Source organism: Podarcis erhardii, assembly GCF_964252035.2.
Source record: "Podarcis erhardii genome assembly, chromosome: 10".
Lineage (NCBI taxonomy): Eukaryota > Metazoa > Chordata > Lepidosauria > Squamata > Lacertidae > Podarcis > Podarcis erhardii.
The window spans coordinates 19,952,692-19,973,071 of record NC_138500.1 but is presented as its reverse complement, the minus strand read 5'-3'; the positions used below and the strand labels follow the sequence as shown (position 1 = coordinate 19,973,071).

Sequence of the window (20,380 nt, the reverse complement as noted above, 5' to 3'; positions counted from 1 at the left end):
TTCTTAAGCAGCTTGCTAGCTTGTATGTATGCTTGTTTAATTTTGTTTATCAGAAAAGAAAGCCTCAAATTATCTCCCATTCCATTAAATAATTGATCCTAACACAGAGAGTCCCATGAGTGCTTTAGACAAGTCAGTTCTTGGTTCCCACCAGAGTACTTTGTAGGGCTGTGAAGGGCATCTGGGCTTTTTCTCAATCTATTTAACAGCTCAACATTTAAGACAGGGGTGGGCAACCTGTCGGCCCCCAGATGCTGTTGGACTATGGCTCTCATCCTGGTGGGAGGTGAAGTCTAACGACAGCTGGAAGGCCACAGCTTCCCCACTCTTTTCAAATCCCTCCTTCTTTTGCATGAAGAGTATTAGTGACCTTCAAGTGCCAGCAGCATCTTCCATTGGCTACTACAAGTAGATTTTTCATAACCTTGTCAGATATGGGAGGTCCAATTCCACAAGGGAGTTCAGCCATTCCTTGGGAGTTAACCAGGGAGTTAACCTGGGCCCAGCTACGCATGCATAACCAGCAGTTATGACAGCAAGTTGAGCAGCCATGATGGATCAAGATGGATGCCCCTGTTGTGTCTGTGACATGTTTGGGTAAGCTGCCTGGATCTCTGTGCAAGTTTTTGTTGCTGTACTAATTGAAATGTTGGCATCATGGTAACAGCAGCAGAAAAACAGTCACAAAGCCAAAACAAAGGTGAAAGCATATAATGTTTTGTCAAGCCAAGGCTGGGATGTGTCAAAGTGCCCTGTGTGGAAACCCACTGATAAAGAAGGGGTCCCAGTTACTCTCTTCCCCCATCAACAAATATTACTGTAATTCACAGTCTTCATCTTAAATGGGTGTACCCATAACAAAATCAATGCAAAATTGATGGAAAAGTCCACCCCTCTGGTTCTCTTACTAATTGGTATATTCAGGGTTTCTTTCTTGCTGTGTTATTTGCCTTGCTTTGCATGCTTCACCCAACTGGACACCACAAAGCCTAGCCTACTACCTTCGATTGGTAACTATGAATTTTATTAATCTAATATACTAGGAAACATACAACTGCTTCACAACCAGATAAGCTGAACGGAGTTAGGAGACTGATTGCATTGCCAATACTATTCATTAGTTCATACCATTATTAAACCACTAAATTCATTGCTGTGTTATATCCAGTTGTTTTAAGATGCTATGAATTTCATCATATATAACTTGCTTTATTTTCTGATATTTATCTTAGGTAACCTATCTCTTATAAATTCTATAAACTTTCATGTTACCATTAAGCTCTGAACATAAAAAAACCTAAGTGATTTGTTTCAGGTGCACCGTTGAGTCTGTGATTTTCCTTGGTAAAGCTTAAAAATCCCTGTTCCCCTGGGTTGCTGCTGAGCAAATTCCAGCCAGGATTGGGGGAGCCAATGAGTATTAGTGGATTTGTCAGGGTGTGGTGTGGTATGTACCAGTCTTGAATGGATCAAATTCAACACAGGGATCTCTGTTTTGTAAGGGGCGGGGCTTTTGGACTCCACTAACCTGCATATAAATTAAAAATTTGCCCAGGTATTTTATTGAAAAGAAGCTGGCACATCACCTTTCAGAAAGAGAGCGGTGAAGCAAGAGCTGTCTCACCCTCATTGTCCTTTCAATCACAATATACTTCCTTCCAGACAGATAAGTGCCGATCTTAAGGAACACCTTAGCCATTTTGACATCCTTTCCTATTTTCTTCAGTAATTGACAAGACACTGGAAAAGGCCAGCTTCAAAGCTAACTTCCCCATTATCTGGTCCCATGGATGCAAGGCACTGAGGCCTCACAGTCAGACGCAAAACTCCCTACCCCACACTAAAAAGCGCTTTTAAGAAAAAGACAGTCCGTATTGTTGAACTCCAACCCCCATCAGCCCCAGCCAGCAGAGCCAATGGGCAGTTGTAGTCCAACATGTGGAGGGCACCACATTGGCTACCCCCCCTTTTAGGACTTTTCTTAGGATGTGAATTCAGAATACAGTGGTACCTCAGGTTAAGTACTTAATTTGTTCCAGAGGTCCATTCTTAACCTGAAACTGTTCTTAACCTGAAGCACCACTTTAGCTAATGGGGCCTCCTGCTGCCACTGCGCTGCTGCTACATGGTTTCTGTTCTCATCCTGAAGCAAAGTTCTTAACCCGAGGTACTATTTCTGGGTTAGTGGAGTCTGTAACCTGAAGCGTATGTAGCCTAAAGCGTATGTAACCTGAGCTACCATTGTACCCATTTCTCAGCAATTTTCATTGGAATTTGGAAGGCATGGTGGTTATATTTCTGTATCTGACCTAAGCTTACTTTTCTTTGTATGTGGAGGGAACTAGCCTATCCACTAGCCACAACAGATACACTCTGCCCCCATGGTCAGAGTACTCAGATGATGCTTCTGAACACGAGTTGCTGGAAACTGCAGGAGGTGAGAGTGCTCACGTCCGCAGGCTTCCCACAGGCACCTGGTCGGCCACTGGCCAGACTCAGCAGACTCTTCTTGCGTTTATGAAGACGCGCTTGGGGAGGTTGAATGAACAACGCATTAGATGGCTCTGTTTCTCGAGTCCTTCTAGATAAAAGTAAATAAAAGCATAATCTTGCCCTACTGAAGAAATATCACTGCTCCCAATTCACGTGGCACAATGAGGGTGCTGCCACACATGAACTGGCATATGCCTGGCAAACATATGCTATAAACTACAAAATGGAAAACTGTGTTGGTAGACACACAGTGGGTTGCAGGCAAACACATGCCATGATGCCCTGAATGCCCGTGGCTTGCTAGTGTAGTGATACTCAGTTTCACATTTTGTGATCTATGTCAAGCGCATGGCAAAGCAAAAACCCTTGCCACATAAAGCAGAAATAGCTTCTGTGGAGAGGCTGTTGGAGAAGTTTCAAGACTGAGTTCTTACCCCTGCCCCACACTACACATGTTAGAAAAATGAAAGTAAAAGTGTCATATGAAGACACAGTAGAGTCCGTATCTAGATAAAGAACATGTCTTCTTCCCAAACTTGGCTTCATAGCTATTTCCTCTCTCCAGGAAATCCAGGAACTAACAGTCATGTGAAGTTGCAGGAACTCTCGTTCAGTGTTTCAATTTTGGGAGGGGAAGCCACTTTAATCCAAAGCTGATATAAAAGTATGCCCTGCCAGTGTAAAATAGGCCTAATTTTTTTTATAGTTTTCTCCCTTCCTTCCCCATTCACGCTTATTTCCTACAAACCAGAGCACATTTCCTCTATATCTAGTCATTGCCAACTAATCTGTAGACACTGCACTGAGTACAGTGGTACCTCAGGTTACATACGCTTCAGGTTACATACACTTCAGGTTACAGACTCCGCTAACCAAGAAATATTACCTCGGGTTAAGAACTTTGCTTCAGGATAAGAACAGAAATCGTGCTCCAGCGGAGTGGCAGCAGCACGAGGCCCCATTAGCTAAAGTGGTGCTTCAGGTTAAGAAGACAGTTTCAAGTTAAGAACAGACCTCCGGAACGAATTAATTACTTAACCCGAGGTACCACTGTACAGGAAACCCTATGCAGCCTGACCATGACCAAACCCATTATGTTCATCCCACCAATCTTTTACACTTGGCACTAAAAGAGAGAATCTGTGCTCCTTACAAACTGAGGCAGCCCTGAGTTCTTCTGTATTCTCTCTCTCTCTCTCTCTCTCTCTCTCTCTCTCACACACACACACACACACACACACACGCCCCAAAGCTGCACAAGGAAGTGGGTCTTAATAGCACCTAGCAATCACCAGTAGGAAACACCCCAGTGGGAACGGCTGCCAAGGGACGTGTCCTATTTCTTCAGGCCCAGCTTTTTATTTGCCTGGAAATCAATAAGCTAGAAAATAAAGGCAGGTTGGGTTGCTTCTGGACAAAGATTATCTCAGGATGGGGTCAGCGCCGAGGTTATTAAGAGACAAAATTGCTTCCCAGCACTAAAAAACAATTTGCTTTGCTCTCCTGCTCTGCAGCCAAAGAACACAACCTTGCTGTTTTCTTAACAGTTTACTCCCGGGAGAAGGAAGAGGAACGCTATAACTCTTGTCCACCCTCTTTAATCTACTGCAAGTGTGTGCTTTATACCTGAAAGTTAATCAGGCTGGTTCTCAATGAGAATAATAAAGATGCCACAGAATACCCATGCCACATTTGTAAGAACTGGATTGTTTAGAGTGGCAGCTGTGGAACTCCCTGCCTATTGAGATCAAGCAGGCGCCTTTACTGTACTTTTTAAAGCACCTGATAAAAACATTCTTGTTTAGGCAAGCCTACCCAGATGCTTAAGGGACGCGGGTGGCGCTGTGAGTTGAACCACAGAGCCTAGGGCTTGCTGATCAGAAGGCCAGCGGTTCGAATTCCCACAACAGGGTGAGCTCCCGTTGCTCGATCCCTGCTCCTGCCAACCTAGCAGTTCAAAAGCACGGCAAAGTGCAAGTAGATAAATAGGTACCGCTCCAGCGGGAAGGTAAATGGCGTTTCCATGCGCTGCTCTGGTTTGCCAGAAGCAGCTTAGTCATGCTGGCCACATGACCCGGAAGCTGTATGCTGTCTCCCTCGGCCTGTAAAGCAAGATGAGCGCTGCAATTCCAGAGTCGTCCACGACTGGACCTAATGGTCAGGGGTCCCTTTACCTTTACCTTTACCCAGATGCTTAGAAAGCTGGGGTAATTTTAATCTGTTTTAGTATTTTAACTTTTATATGTTTTAAAGTATGGCTGTGCTTTTTTTTCTTGATTTTATTGTTTTATCTTTTTGTGAACCGCTTTGAGGTTTCTTACAATCAAGTGGTGTATATATTTTTATTAAATCAATCAATCAATCAATCAATCAATCAATAAAATAATAACTAGCCACATCCCATCCCTCATTTGAATACAAGGGCACATTTAAGCTATGAAGCATAATAAGAGTCAGGCATATCTCAAGAATTTTGGGGGAACCAAAGGACAGTATGATTTGCCTTCTTTGCTCCATATTCACTAAAATCCCCATTACTTGCATGGAGCAGAGAAAGGAACTGGAATCTGGGGAATCCCTGTTTTTCTGGGATGGGATGATAACCCTGGCGCTCCTAAAATTCTGCCAGTCCAGGTAGCTGCCTGTTGAGCTGTGATAAAGCTAAAGAAAGCTGACTGTAAAAAAACACACCAAAACAACAACAACAACAACAACAACCGATGCCAAATTTGCTTGAGCCAGTCTTGATCGCTCAGCTATGAACTCACAAGCAGTCCTTAAGAAAGCCACTATTAAGAGGATAATTATACTAGCCTAGCTTTCCTGGTGGCTATAAGGATTACAGAGATAATGTGCATGTAGTGCTATAAACAACCCCAATTTACTACATTTTATTATTTTACAAGTCAAGTAAGCACTGTCTCTCATTCATCAGGCAAAAGGTGAGCATAAGTGCTCCCTTGAGGCCTAAATGCTCCCTAGAGACCTGCATGAGATTTAACTATTTAAAAAAATACTTTGCTGCATTCAAACAGATCTTTTCCCATTCCTGCTCCTATTCCTATGAAAATTTCAGCGCTGACTATACTTCAGCAAAAGTGTTGAGCTATTCCACCTATATAATTACCTTAAAGTGGCCGTTCTTGAGCAAAGGAACTTCAATGGGAGAAGCCAGCATGAAACCACCGTTCAGTTCTATCACCTGTGGCCTGAATAGAGATAATGGGTTTTTACCCCACTAGTATCAAAGCTTAAGATTCTCACACATCCCTCCTAAACCATGTGTATATATGCCTCCCGACGTAGGACATTTTATATATCTAGTCCACAAAAGGTTTTTGTCAGAATAAAATGTGTTATGCCTTTCAGGCGCCACAAGACTCTTTGCTGACTATCTACCTGGAAAACAATACCCCTTCTCCCATTCTACAAGAAAAACATTTCATGCTGCGAAATGTTTTGTGAATACCCGAAGATTCACTGTGATAAGAGAGTATGGAAGATGCTGCCCACTTCTACCCTAGTTCATCTTGCAAGCAGCAATTCATTCATATAACCATGAGCGCCCATCCCTTTAATGGTGCTTCTCCTGGGATCTTCACAACTAATGCCTGTACCTTTGAGGAAGAACTAAACTGACTTGAATCCAGCTACCAAGGATGGGGCATTAAATGAAGTTCCAACAAGCACACTTGACAAGTGTTAAATATTTTGCTTCAACTGAATGGTTTATATTATGTTGATGCATGAGATGAAATGCGTCAAAGCTTTTGACGTTTTCATTAACTTCTCCAATTTGGAAAACATACATTTTACAGTAGCAGACAGTTAGAGCAGTGTGCTTGCAAAGGCGCAGCCTCACTCAGATTTTCTGCCACTCTCAAATTGTATCTGGGAAGGAAGTCTTGAGTGTGCATGCTTCCTTCCCTGCCCATTCCCTCGTTGTGGAGAAAAGTGAAAGATGGAAAAAGAAAATCACACATTTACGTAAACGTGGGAATTCCTTGAGCCTGCAAGATGAGATGTGGCATTTCTTGTTTGGACGGCGTGAGACCGTGGTGCGAGAGACCCACAAGACCCATGCTGGCAATCTCCCCAGAAAAATCCAAGGGAGGAAATATAATCAGATGGATGAATCAGAGAATGCTTACCCACACCAAGTATTGGCTGCTAGAGACAGCTGACCTACATACCAGGCAATGAGAGCTCTGCAGCATTATGAAGGTAATCTAAAGCTGCACGTACATTTCCCTGCCAGGTAGAGTAAAACAGCTGCTCAAAGGGGGTGGTGGTTCTACTTTGATTCAAAATATGGAATGTACCGTATTTTTCGCCCTATAGGACGCACCGGCCCATAGGACGCACCTAGATTTTTTGGGGGTGGGGGAAATAAAGTAAAGGAGCTTCCCCCGACCCCAGCCCCAAGAACGGGACCCAGAGCCATGCCGAAGCTGCGTGCTCTGGGAGCTTGTGGGGCTGGGGGAGGGGGAAGCCCTCCGCCAGCCTTCTAACCAAGTCGGGGTCCCCCGAGTTTGCGGGGCTGGCGACGGGGAGGAGCAGGCTTCTCCCCCCCCCCCCCCGCCAGCCTTCTAACCAAGTCGGGGGACAGCGGGAAAGGCACGCTGCGCCTCCCCGCTGTTCCCCGAGCTTGTGGGGCTGGCGGTGGGGCTCTCCTGAAGCCTGCATTCGCCCCATAGGACGCACACACATTTCCCCTTCATTTTTGGAGGGGAGAAAGTGCGTCCTATAGGGCGAAAAATACGGTATATCACATTGCCAGTGGCTGCTTTTGCATAATACTAAGCTATGGCCCATTTTAGTCTTGGTTTGTTCAACATACTGCTATGAGGGTTTGGAGTTTGCTTGCTTGCTTGCTTTTTTGGAGCAGGAGTAAGCTGTATGGCTGAGCCCTGCTTCTAATTCCTGGATCCAGCATAGATTCAATTGCTGGAATAGACAAAAGGAAAGAGTAGAGACTTGAGTTATGTGAGCTAAAAGACGGAAGAAAAGGGGATAGGTTGAAAAGGCAGAGAGATAGAGCCATGCCTGATTTCTGCTGAAATCCAAGGCTGTGGCTATGGGAGAAGACAGACCATCTCAGGGTGTTAAAGCTGTGAACCCCTCCATCAGGGGCTCAGGTAGTAAATAAACCATATATCATAAAGACACCACAGTCTTCACTGTACCTCATTCCAAAGGAAACATCAACCTTAGGGTAAGCTCCTAGAATCCCTGGAATCTCACACCCCTCAGAGATTGGGATGGCATGCAATAATATTATGAGTTGTCCCACAGACAAGTCACATCTTTATTCACTAAAGCTTTGTCTGTTTTCCAGCAGCTCATGCCCTGGGCCATTGTAACTTGATGAGTGTTTGGGGTGGGGTAGCTAAACAAACCATGGTTAAATAAGGGTACTACTGTATTCAGATGTAACACGAAACCACAGTTAAAAGTAAGCCATGGATCATATATCAGCAACAAATCATAGCTTCATATCATGGCTTGTTAGCTGAAACAAACCGTAGTTAGTCGGCTGGACTTGGTTTACAACATGATCAAATAAGCTCTGGTTTAGTGTTAATGTGCAAACCAGGCCATTGTGGCTTATTCCCAGTTGAAAAGGACATTATTTCTCCAAGCCAGAAGTTTTATAGCCCTTACCATTCTACCTTTAAGGAAATCCTTAATAGCCTTGTACTCGATATATATACATTGCCTTTGTGGAAGGGGTATCCCCTAACACACCTTTTGATCAAAGCTTCTGCACTTGGGGGCTCAGTGGGAAAGAGGACATTATCCGCTATGTATTAAGCTGTCCTTTATATAAGCATCCCAGCAGCAGCTCTTTTGCTAGTACCTATTAAAAGGCCACTCCTGAGAATATATGTATTCTCTTTGCAGGCAGTCATAAGTTTTAGTGGTAGGTGCCAATTATAATGTTTAGAAGTTAAAATTATGTTGTTGTTTTTAAAGGAATAGGTGCTAAGTGGGCATGGTTAGAGGAGAGAAAAAAATGAGGCTACAAAATCAATACCATTAGTGTAAAAAAAAAAAAAAAAGGCTAGTTCTACTAATATTTCAGCTTTAGACTAGTAAAAATGTTTTTAAAGGAACCATGTGGGATAATGAAATAGTTGAAAAGCAGAGATATCGCACCCAGCAGAGATATCACGCTTGTTAAGACCCCATGCAAGGGACAAACAAGATTTACAAAGCTGTAAATACAGTGGACCAATGTAAGAGAGAAGTCCATCTGGGCCCCAAAAGTTGGGTGGATGGGAAAAGAAACAGAATAGATGTATATTACACCCGGATTTTTTCAAACACAGTACTATTGTCCCATAGTTTATGAATCACATGCTTATTAAAGTTATATTTAAGTAACCAGTGGGTTTCTGCAAATGAAGAAGCAGCTGTATTTCTAAGAAAGGAGGGAAAGAGAGAACTGGGACCCAAAAACTTGGGTGTGGGAGAGAAAACACTTCCGATATACAGTGGTACCTCAGTCTACGAACAGCGCTGTTAATGAACAATTTGGTGAACAAACTCCACAAAACTGGAAGTAGGTGTTCCAGTTAGCGAACGGTGGAAGGGCACTGGCAGTGGGAGGCCTCAGCAGGGAAAGTGTGCCTTGGTTTAAGAACGCTTTGGTTTAAGAACGGACTTCCAGAACGAATTAAGTTCGTAAACTGAGGTACCACTGTATTCTGTGGACATACAGAAGGGGAAAGTTACGCTCAGCAGCAACAAGTCAGCCACAACTGTAAACTTGCCAAAGGCAATGGAACAGCAGCAGAGCAGAACAGATCTGATGGAACCAGGGAAATCAGCCAACAAGTATAAAGCAACCAAAGGAGCCAAAGTAATCAATGTAAATAAGGCAACAGGAGCAAATTAGCGGAGGCAACAGAGCTTAGAAACAGGAGTTTGCATTTTATGGACACCAAAAAATGCAGGCAGACAAGCAAGGAAATAGGTTCCCAAAGTGCTTGTCTCATAAGTTATTCTGAATTGTCCTGTAAGGTTTGCCATGAGGAGAAAAGTCCTGTCAACCTCTGGTCCTCATTCTAGCAGGTTGTGGCTGATGACAGTGGCCAAGCCACTAAGACAAGTGAGCAGGGTCTAGAGTGGACCACGGTGCCTGCCAACTCCTTGGTGAGTTTGTAGTTCGTCTCACAAGGCTGCTCATCTAAGGATTACAATAAATGCACAGCAAACCTTTCATGTGCTTTTTCACACATCTCATAGCCAACCTATGAGGGCCTGAAGCCTAGTTGAAGCCACAGCAGCAATAGGAGATTGTACAGAAAGGTCAGTTGTCACACCGTCCGTGGTTGGATGCAGAGGGTCAGTCTGGCCTGTGAATGGAGGGCTGGCAGAAACACTTGAGAAACTTTGTGCTACGGAGAGCAGGAAAAAAATGTTGCCACACGGAGTGCTCCTCTGCAAGGTTCTAGCCAGGATATTCTACTGCATTTCCTCCCTGGCTTTCTTTGTGCCCACACCCCACCCCAGAGTTACCCATCATTCCATAGACACTGAGCAGTTTGGGAGGGGATTTTACGTATTTTTTTCCTTTAACAAAACATTTTTGTAGTGCTGGAAATCCCAGGTTTCCCCTGAGCCTGATGTTAACTCCTCTTTTTCAAGGATTGACACTCAGAGTTTAGTATTAGTAGAATATAGTAGAAATGTTCATTTCAGCACTGTTGATAGTGGTCATTGTGTAGACTGTCTCATCTTGCAAGGACAGCTATTGTATAGTGAAATCTACCTCAACAAAGAAAGAAGTAGAAGAACACAGCCAAGTTGCCAAAAAGATCTGGAGACAACATTTTGTTTTATCAGTAACAGAACCACTCTTCTCAAGGACTCTGAAGATGCAGTATTAAACTCGCCTCTTCAGGGTATTGTTCAGCCTCTCAAGAGTTCCACATACATTACAAAAATCTCAACACAGATCTACGGGTCAGCATGCAAAAGTGTTTGCTGTGCCCACCTCTGCTGATGTGGGCTTTGTAACAGCATTTTCCACAGCACGTCTGCCTTCCAGCAATCTCCCTCTGAGCACAAAACTAAATTTTAACACCACTGCAAATGCTATTAACAGTTCACCGAGTCATTTCTTTTTTTTTATTTTACTTTAGGCAATGGAGAATTTCGATCACAACAAAGGCATTCATCATAGCAGCGCCTGTATTCATTTTATAAACACTAGTAATGAGAGGATAGAGGCAGGGTTGATTGAGATCCCCCGTGTTTGTGGATCAAAATGCAGAGTTAGTGTCTTCAGTGGTTAGTAACGTTATTTCAGGTGGCTTAGTCTTCTCCAAGGATGGGGAACCTGTGGCCCTCCAGATGCTCCTCTACTCAAAATCCCATGGCAAATGATCAGCTATAACAGGAACTGTAATCCAACAACATCTGGTGGGCCAGAGATTTCCCATTCTTGCTCTAATGGTTAAGAGACTGAGCTGTGAATCAGACTGTATGTCTCATAAAGACCGTAGGCATCTCAGTACCAGCTACAGGGGAGCAAGAACAGGAGGGAGGAAGCACTGCCCTCATGTTCTGTCAATGGGCTTCCCACAAGTATCTGGTTAGTCACTGTGGGAAACAGAATATATTCATAGATAAGACTTTAGGCAAATCTATGAAGGCGGTTCTTCTTCTTTATTATTTTTTAAAAGAATTACTGTGGAGACAACAAGTACAATCCTCCAAAGCAAGAATGTAAAAAAATGTAATAAAACAACTCTGATGCCCCAAACCTGGGTAAGGTAAGATATATGTTGCAGGTATAATAGAACAGTAACATTAATATCGATGAGGAAACCAGATGATAATTTGAGAAAAGAGCCATGGAGGAAGACTCTTCTTATATAAAAAGTCCCAGTTTTTTGCTCAATCATAGTTTCCTGAGGTAAGCCAACATCTCTCCACAGCAGCCCTATTATCTATAATATGGTAAAAAGAATATGAATTGGTTTACAGGGCCGTGGAAAGAATGACCAAGATATGGTACTGTGAAGAAAGCCATCATTTTTCAGCTTGAGTTTCCGCACCTCTAAAATGAGAACAGCTACAGTTTCTCCCACAGGATTCTCTAAGAATAAGTACCCCCACAACAGTTTGCATATCTAAAATGTTCTTAACATGTACTGTCAACTTTGGAATTACAGATGGTAACTATTTTGTGTGGGGGTTCTGTTCCCAGCCCCCATGCATGTTGGTGGAGCATGAATAAGCATGTTGCGCCCTGCCATTACACCCCTGTTTTGCCCTATTCTGGGTCAAAAAGGACCCACGCACCAGCGATGGTGCATCAATTGGAGACGCCTAAAATGGTTGCTGCCTTTACATGTACAAAAGTTAACAGGCTGCAATGTTTTTATTATCTATTCTGTTCATACCTTGTGCTATATATGGCATAGTAAAAGTCCGAACTGGGGATTGGAGAGTACCAGGTTGCTTCCATTTTATAAAAAAGCAGCTTGCCTGGAGAGTTTTCATTTGACCAGGTAAGAGACTATTTACAAGCTAAGGCTCAGGAGCCTCAAGGTGAAATTTACAACAGAACTGTATTCATGAAATCATTTCTACAAGGAACACAAGGGGGTTTAATACAGCATCAAAACAGAAAATGTCTTGAGAAAAAATACTGGTACCTTTTGCAAAGCTTAGTCATCAGCTCAATCCATCACTTGCTTTAACTGCAAACACTCGGTATACAGACGAATATTTCACAAAGTAATATTCATAGCTTTAATGCATGCCACCAGCTGGAGTTCTGGGTAATGAGAACCAGCCAACACCCTGCAGCTTCTTCTAATGCCTCAAGTAGGAGGCAACTGGAAGGAGGGAGAGTCTCTGCAGAGGCTGGTCCTATCTCATTCAAGATGCATCAATTAAAACTGAGCAATATATTCCCCACAGCTTTCTTCTGAAAGCTGCATTCTGAATGGCTTGCACCTATCCCCTAATCCACCCGAGTCAGCCCAACAAAAACAAATGAGAAAAAATATATTCCAAAGGGGCAGTCATGTTAGCATGATGCAGAAGAGAAATATTCTTGTGAAACCTGAAAGTGCAACTCAAAATGCAGATCACAATCCACTGGTGATATTTTGACGTTTCTAGAGGGCTCATCCAACATGGGGCACTTTTTTCCATTTTCAGGGGTGTTTCCCCTCCCCCCAAGACAGTCACCAATGTGCAGCCCTCTTTGGACAGAGGCTCATTCATTTGCTCCGTCAGCCCCTACAGGCTGCTTAGGCTCTGCTGCTTATATAAACCTACATTAATATTTAAAAATAAAATATAACTTGTTCAATGTTAACAACAGATGCAATAATAACAACAGATGTAGAGATTAAAAGGTGAAAGTTTAGAAGCGAATCATTTGCCAGATGGATGAAATAATAATTTCAGTGGGTAGGTGTCTATACAGTGGGTGGTATGTGACTAAGTCATAGAGAAAACCCACTGAAATGAATGGACAAGTTAGAATCTTCAGACTGGAGTCAGGCTCTGTAAACATTTTGCTGAATTCTAAGAGATAGGCTTTAAAAGGCACTCAAACCCTGTGTGCAGTTTATCTGTTTTCATTTTTTAATTTTTTTTTACACTATTAGTTTTACAACATCAAAAAAAACTTGAAACACAAACAATTTATCATATATATCTTATTGAGACTCCCTTCCCCCTCTTTCTGTGGCTCCTTATTTTTATATTATTTTACTGCATTTCCAAATTAAACCAATTTATTATTTATCCCTTATGTACCATATACATTTATTTTCCACTGCTGCACGTTTTTATATTAAGCCTGCTAACGTCTTAATTTGTTTACAATAATTTTTTATATACGTATTCTATAAATGTATATATGTATTCTATAAATGAGGGACGCGGGTGGCACTGTGACTTAAACCACAGAGCCTAGGACTTGCCGATCAGAAGGTCGGCAGTTCGAATCCTCGCAACGAGGTGAGCTCCTGTTACTCGGTCCCTGCTCCTGCCAACCTAGCAGTTCGAAAGCCCGTCAAAGTGCAAGTAGATAAATAGGCGGGAAGGTAAATGGCGTTTCCGTGCGCTGCTCTGGTTCACCAGAAGCGGCTTAGTCATGCCGGCCACATGACCTGGAAGCTGTACGCCAGCTCCCTTGGCCAATAAAGCAAGATGAGCGCCGCAACCCCAGAGTCGGCCACGACTGGACCTAATGGTCAGGGGTCCCTTTACCTTTACCTTTACTCTATAAATGATTTCCATTCTTTCTGCAGGTTATCTGTTTTCAGTTAACGTACCTCAGGGCAAATAACTAGCACCTCAGCTAATCATGATAATCTACTAAATAAGCCAGGCGGGCTCCTTCTCAAAAGGACTGCATTTATGCCACTAAGAAAATCCCTTTCACAACACATGCGATAATTTTGCTGCCGCGTTAAATGACAGTACACGTGGCATTTATTTCACAGACTGCCTTTATCTTGTACCGGTAATTATGGACAACTTCAATGGTTAATATGTGGATTTCTGACTCCGTACAACTGCTGGCAACATGGCTTTGCACAAATTACATTAAATCCTCTTTCTGTGGCTGAGGCAACTGTTCCTCTAAACTAGAAGTGAGGGCACTTAGGCCTGGGAACAAAATGCAGCCCAATCAGAACCATGAATGTTAGATGAGAGCAAGAAGCAACACAGAAACAAGATGAGAGAGGGACCCAGGGAAGATGCTCACGCCACATTTAGTAGGAGTGTGCACTCAATGAGATGCACCTCAGCATCTGGACAGCTTTTCCAAATACACAAAAAGTCCTCTTTAAAAGTATCATAGTGAAGAAAATTTCTCCAAAAAAAATTAAAAAAAAATTAAGCAACTCCCAATGCCTGCAAGTCCAAGCTTATCCAAGCTGTCTGAAACAACTTGGAAAGGTCAACCACCCAGCATTTATGCCAATGCAATATTGGAAAGCCACTGCTCATTGACAAAGAACACGCTTTGCACGCAGAAAGTCTAAAAGTTCAGTCTCTGACCTCTCAGGATCTCACTCAACAAAAGTTGGTAGAAACTTCAGAGACTGCTGTCAAAGTGGGCAAACACAACAGAGTGTTCTCTGTTATTTCACATGGCAACTTCTGTAGCTGCATTTGGATGTAACACTAAACCACAGTTTATGGTCCTGAGACTCATGCATACCTTCCCCACCCCAACACAGAAGCAAGAAGATTGGAAGCATCCAGTTCTCTAACCACAGGTTATCATTTCACCTGAAGTGGGACAAACTGTAGTTATTTTAACCACTGTTTTTCCAAAACAATCAAAGATCAGAAAATACCCTTTGACAAATTGAGGCTAGTTGAAAACAGAAACAGATGCTTCTGATTTCCTTGCTTCTGCACCAGAGCACAGCCAGGAGCATGAACTTAAAGCTCATCTGTGTAGCACTACACTATGGTTTAACATTACATCCAAATTCCATGTTATTACGCTAGCACTAAGACAAGTTAAAAGGAACTTTTCTCACTCAGAAATCTTAGGTACTACAGTATAGGTCTTGAGAGTGGAAGTCTCAAGAACTACCGTATATGAGTTTTCACCTGTAGCATAGAATCTGTTTGAGGCTTTTCCAAACAATTCCAAAAAAGCATGTTTGAAATTCTCCAGTGCAATTTAATGTGTGTATAAATGTTATCCATATGGGACAGAAGGCAGCCAGATGCACACTGTAACCATGTAGGCTTCCCATGCTCATTGCAATACAAGTAATAAAAAAACTCTCACATGGAAACATCTTGTTACACACAAGCCCTATATGCTACAAGAGGTCAATGTTTTGTTCATACAAGTTGCCCTTTAAACAATCAACAGCCCAAACAGCCTTGTGCAAGTCAAGTCACAAACACACAGAACACATTCACAGCACAAATCACATTGCTTTTATACTAAATTAATTGTCATGATGCCACCCAAAGAATCATGTATACTGGCAAGGATACTGAGGATTCTATGTTTGGTATCCATGTCCTATGGGACAGTCTCAAAGGCACATTTTATCTCAGACTTGCTGAAGCTAACAGCACGATCCTACCAATAGATTATAGAATGATATAGGCCATCCAGTTTATAGACCATTCAGTCCACCTCCTGTTTGATACGGGAAATCCAAATAGGGTGCTCCCAACACACAGCTTGACCCACTTCCAGTAAGCAAGAGCCCCCAATACACTGAATTTTTCCATTGCCAAATATTTTAACACCAAGAAGTTCAATAAAAGTATACCCTCTGAAACTTGACCTAGCACTGCCCTCTGAGGAAGCACAAGTCCTTACCTTCTTCTACATGACAACCCTCCAAGCCCTAGAAGTATACTATCAGCCCCTCCACCATCTTCTTGCTAAACATATCCAATTCCGTCAATTTCTCCTCATGCTTCTTCATGCTAATGAGCACTGCAGACCCTCCTCTGAACCTGTTCTAGTGCGCAACTCCTTCTTACAGTGTGGTGCCAAAATACGCTATATAAGGATGGGAAATATGTGAGCCTCTGGATGTTGCTGAACTCCTAACTTCCATTGACCTAAGCCAACACAACCAATGTTCAGGGATGATGGGAGAAACATCTGGAGGGCCACAGGTCCTCCACCTGCATGACACACACACAAAAAAAGCTATGGGCGAAATGAATCATTAAAATAAAATAAAAAGACATAGTTCTCGCTCCACCACAGAACTACCGTTGTCAGGGTTGCCCAGGTGGTGGTGGCGGCGGGGAGAAAATTACTGAACCAGTTTGTAGTGTAGAGATATGGTGACAAAGAAGATTGTAAACTGCCCTATGATCCTCAGATAAAGGGGGTATGTTGTTGTATAGTCGTTTAGTCATGTCCGACTCTATAGAAATCTAATAAACTACAATAATAACATGGGAGAAAACGCTGCAGAAGGCTGCCGGTTTATAGGAAAAGCGCTGTTTTTAAAAACAACAGCACAGCCCTATTTCCTCAAGACACCCGAGGGTGTGAGTGGGTGGGTGTGAGAGAGAAAATCACTCTAATGCATTGCAGGTGAGGAGAGGGAGGTTGGAATTCTGTCTTTTCGGAAACTATTCTTCATAAAACAAGGATTAAAAGTGGCTTGACGTGGTAAATTAAGGGCACGCGGATTCCTTTTCCCAATAGCCCGCTCCCCTTTCTGGCCCTTCGCACCCAAACCTTCCTCAAAGGCAGCTGCCCTATACGAGCAGCCGACCCCCCTGCCCTGGAGCCAGAACCCAAGCGGCGGCTCCTGCCCTACGAGAGGCCCTCGCCGCCCTAGAGAGAAAGAGGTGGACGGGCGAGGCCGCCGCCCCGCCTGAGCTCGGGCCCGGGTGGGCGAGCCTTGCGAGGGACCCTCTCGGCTTCTCACCTGCACGGAGAGACTCGAGGCAGGCCGCCCGCTCCTAGCAACCGAGGAGGTGAGGGACGCAGCGAGGAAGCAGCACGACGCGGGACTTCCGCCCACACCTTAAACTCACTTCCGCCCCAACAAGGGCTCTCGGCTTCTTCACCGGCTCCAGCGGCTCTTGCTTCCGCCCGCCGTTGTCGAAGCTCCGCGTGCCTACGGATCCTCGGAGGTCCCAAAAGACCTGATCTCTCGAACTCGGTCTAGGCCTTCCTCTTGCTGCGATCTGCGTGGTGCCTTGCATGTTTCTGCAGCCTGCCTTCTTAATACAGTATAAAGCGCGGAGCAAAGTTGCCAGTAAAATTTATAAGCGTAAAAAGCAACCGTCTGTTTTCAGGGAGATAGACTCTTGGGCAGGGGTAATTTAAGGGGTTGGGAATTGTTGCTGTTATCGGTATTAATTTTGTTTACGTGTTTTTTGAGGTCTTGAGATTTATGTGAAAATTGCGTGTGTTTTTATGTTTTTATGTTTATGACTACTTTTGTTATGTTTGAATTATGCACTTTTTCATATTGCAAGCCACCGTCGGCATGGCTTGAACTATGAAAAGTTAGCATATGAATAAAATTTATGAGAGAAGTTAGGGGGCTTTTATAGCCAGAAATATCAACCGCTGTATTTTTCTTCTTTCCAGCAGGTCTTGGTGCAACCAGAGCCTCATTCCTGCCAATTCCCCTCCCTGCTGGAAAGCTTGCCTATTATTTTGTGGACGTTTTTGGTTGGCCAAATCAATGTATTTCCGTGGCATGCCAAAGAATAACGGATTTACAGTGCACATGTCTATTCTGAGGGAAACCCAGCACTGAGTTTAATGGGACCTAAAAAGGTAAAGGTAAAGAGACTCCTGACCATTAGGTCCAGTCGTGACCGACTCTGGGGTTGCGGCGCTCATCTTGCTTTATTGGCCGAGGGAGCAGGCGTACAGCTTCCGGGTCATGTGGCCAGCATGACTAAGCCGCTTCTGGAGAACCAGAGCAGCGCACGACCTACTCCCAAGTAAATGTGTACTGTATAGAATTGCAGCCTTAATCCGGCATGAACTTTCATGAACTATAACTTATTTCATCAAATGAATGAAGCCAACACATAGTTAAACTATGGAACTTGCTCCCACAGTAGGCAATGATGGCCAACAACTTGGATGGCTTTAATATAGGAGTAGATGAATTGATGGAGGAGAGGCCTTGCCACAATGGCTATTCTGTGCCTCCACAGTGAAAAGCAGCAATACTTCTGAATACCAGTTGCTGGAAAGCACAGGAGGGGGAGAGTGCTCTTGTGCTCGAATCCTGCTTGCTGGTTTCCCACTGGCATCTGTTTGATCACTGAGAACAGGGTTCTGAACTAGATGGGCTATTGGCCTGATCCAAAAGGCTGTTCTTGGCAGATCTCCCCCTCTCTCTCGCCCTCTCTCCCTCCCTCTCTCTCTCTCTCTCTCTCTCTCTCACACACACACACACACACACACACATTACAGAGAGAAATTTTAGGTACAGGGGTTCCAAAGACACAGGGGGTACATTTCCTAACCCAACCCCTATCAGTATCTCCTTGTGTAGATTACAGTGGTACCTCGGGTTACATACGCTTCAGGTTACAGACTCCGCTAACCCAGAAATAGTACTTCGGGTTAAGAACTTTGCTTCAGGATGAGAACAGAAATCGTGCTCCGGCGGCACAGTGGCAGCAGGAGGCCCCATTAGCTAAATTGGTGCTTCAGGTTAAGAACAGTTTCAGGTTAAGAACGGACCCCCGGAACGAATTAAGTACTTAACCCGAGGTACCACTGTATATGCCAACTAAGGGTAACATTTTATGCATCTGATTCACAAACCGTTAGGCCACATTTAACTAGTAAATACTAGCCTTTTGTTCTTTATGTTGCAAGAAATTTGACACTGTTGTTCTTAACAGCTGTAGTGCGAGCAAAAATGCAACAGGTGATTAAGTTGTGTCCACAAAACAAGTATGGTGACATAACTTTTTGGTGGAAGTGGATATACAGCACTTCCTTGTTGATCAATACGATCTCTCCTGCCTTGGTGTTGTGACAGCTAGCTTTATGTTTATACTCAATATTAAACCCATAATGCAGTGGTGATCCCCACATGAGGAACCTTTTGGAAACCATGTGACAGTGGTGGTTGGGATCAGAGGCACCACTGTCCCTCAGACCTTGTGGGGGGCCTGAATATATTTTGGAAAGAAAAAAACGAATGAACGAATTCCTCCACCCCACAAATAACCCAGAGATGCATTTTAAATAAAAGGACATATTGTACTCATGTAAAAACACGCTGATTCCTCCGCGAGCCAGATTTAGAAGGCGATTGGGCCGGATCCAGCCCCCGGGACTTAGTTTGCCTACCCATGGCATAGAGCAATGAACATGATTCTTACCTATGCACAGTCTGCTGCATTCCAGCTACGTAAAAGTCAAGAGATTTCCATGCACTTCTCTCTCCACCCAGGCAAGCTGGAGACACTATCATTAATTAATTAATGTAATGTAATGTAAACAAGTAATATCACAGTTCAGTGACACATTCCACCCAGGCATGTGGAATGAGCAGGGGCAGCAGCACTTAGTTTATAGTCCACCTCTCTTTTACTATTGCTTTTTTGTATTGCAACCTAATTGGTTGTACACCACCCTTAAAACCTATCAAGAAGGAAAGCTGTATATGAATGTTTTACATATATAAAATAAATAAAAACAATTCAGGGCCGTGTGTGGCTACTGTCCTGGGGAGAAAGGCTTTTGTGGGTAATGCTGGCCCAACTCAATGCAGGGAAATACCAGCAAGACAAAACTTTTCTTTGCAGCCTGGGAATAAAGCAGAGAGAAAAAGAAATAGTTTTGTTCCCCGTTGAAGTGGCAATGCCAGCAGTAAGAAAGGAATGTTCAACGTGGGTGTAAATTGCTGCAGTTTGAGCAGGTAGGTGTGCTGGCATTCTCAGAACCCATCTTTTCTCAAACACATTGTTTCCTATTCGTTCTGGGGGCCTGCAGCTTGCAGCACAGTATCTCCTCTGCTTTCCTTTCCTTTTCTTTTGTCTTCCCGCTTCTGTGTACTACTGCTTTGAATGGTGGGGGGGGGGGTGGAGAGAGAGAGAAGAAGAAATAAAGGAAGTCGCTGGGAAGTGGTGACTCACATTCACGTGCTTGCTCTTTTTTCCTCCCTCCGGAACTCTTTTGTGATTCCTAGCAATTAAAACGCATTTGAAATAAATGAACAATTGGCTGAGTTTCTTGACTGATTCATTTGCAGGTAGGGGGATCCTTTTTTGAAAGTGATTCTCAGCTCTCCCATGAATGACCTAGCAGTGGTGTATTAATAGTAGTAGTAGTAGTAGTAATAATAATAATAATAATAATAATAATAGTAGTGGAACATGAACTTGAAAGGCTGGTGTGGTGCACAAAGAGTAGTTG

General features: G+C 43.5%; 1 protein-coding gene across 3 annotated transcripts in view; it reads right to left on the bottom strand.

The window, feature by feature from the left end:
- WASHC1 (WASH complex subunit 1) overlaps positions 1–17,064 on the bottom strand; it is a 65,865-nt gene extending 48,801 nt beyond the window's left edge. For 2 of the 3 annotated variants that reach the window (XM_081878959.1, XM_081878958.1), the window contains exon 1: positions 5,621–5,686. In XM_081878959.1, coding sequence (XP_081735085.1) covers positions 5,621–5,671 — 51 coding nt within the window. In that variant the 5' untranslated portion in view covers positions 5,672–5,686. Of the gene's footprint in view, positions 1–5,620; positions 5,687–16,907 lie in introns of those variants that run through there. The other variant, XM_081878960.1, reaches the window with a different exon arrangement.
- Positions 17,065–20,380: the final 3,316 nt, after the last annotated feature.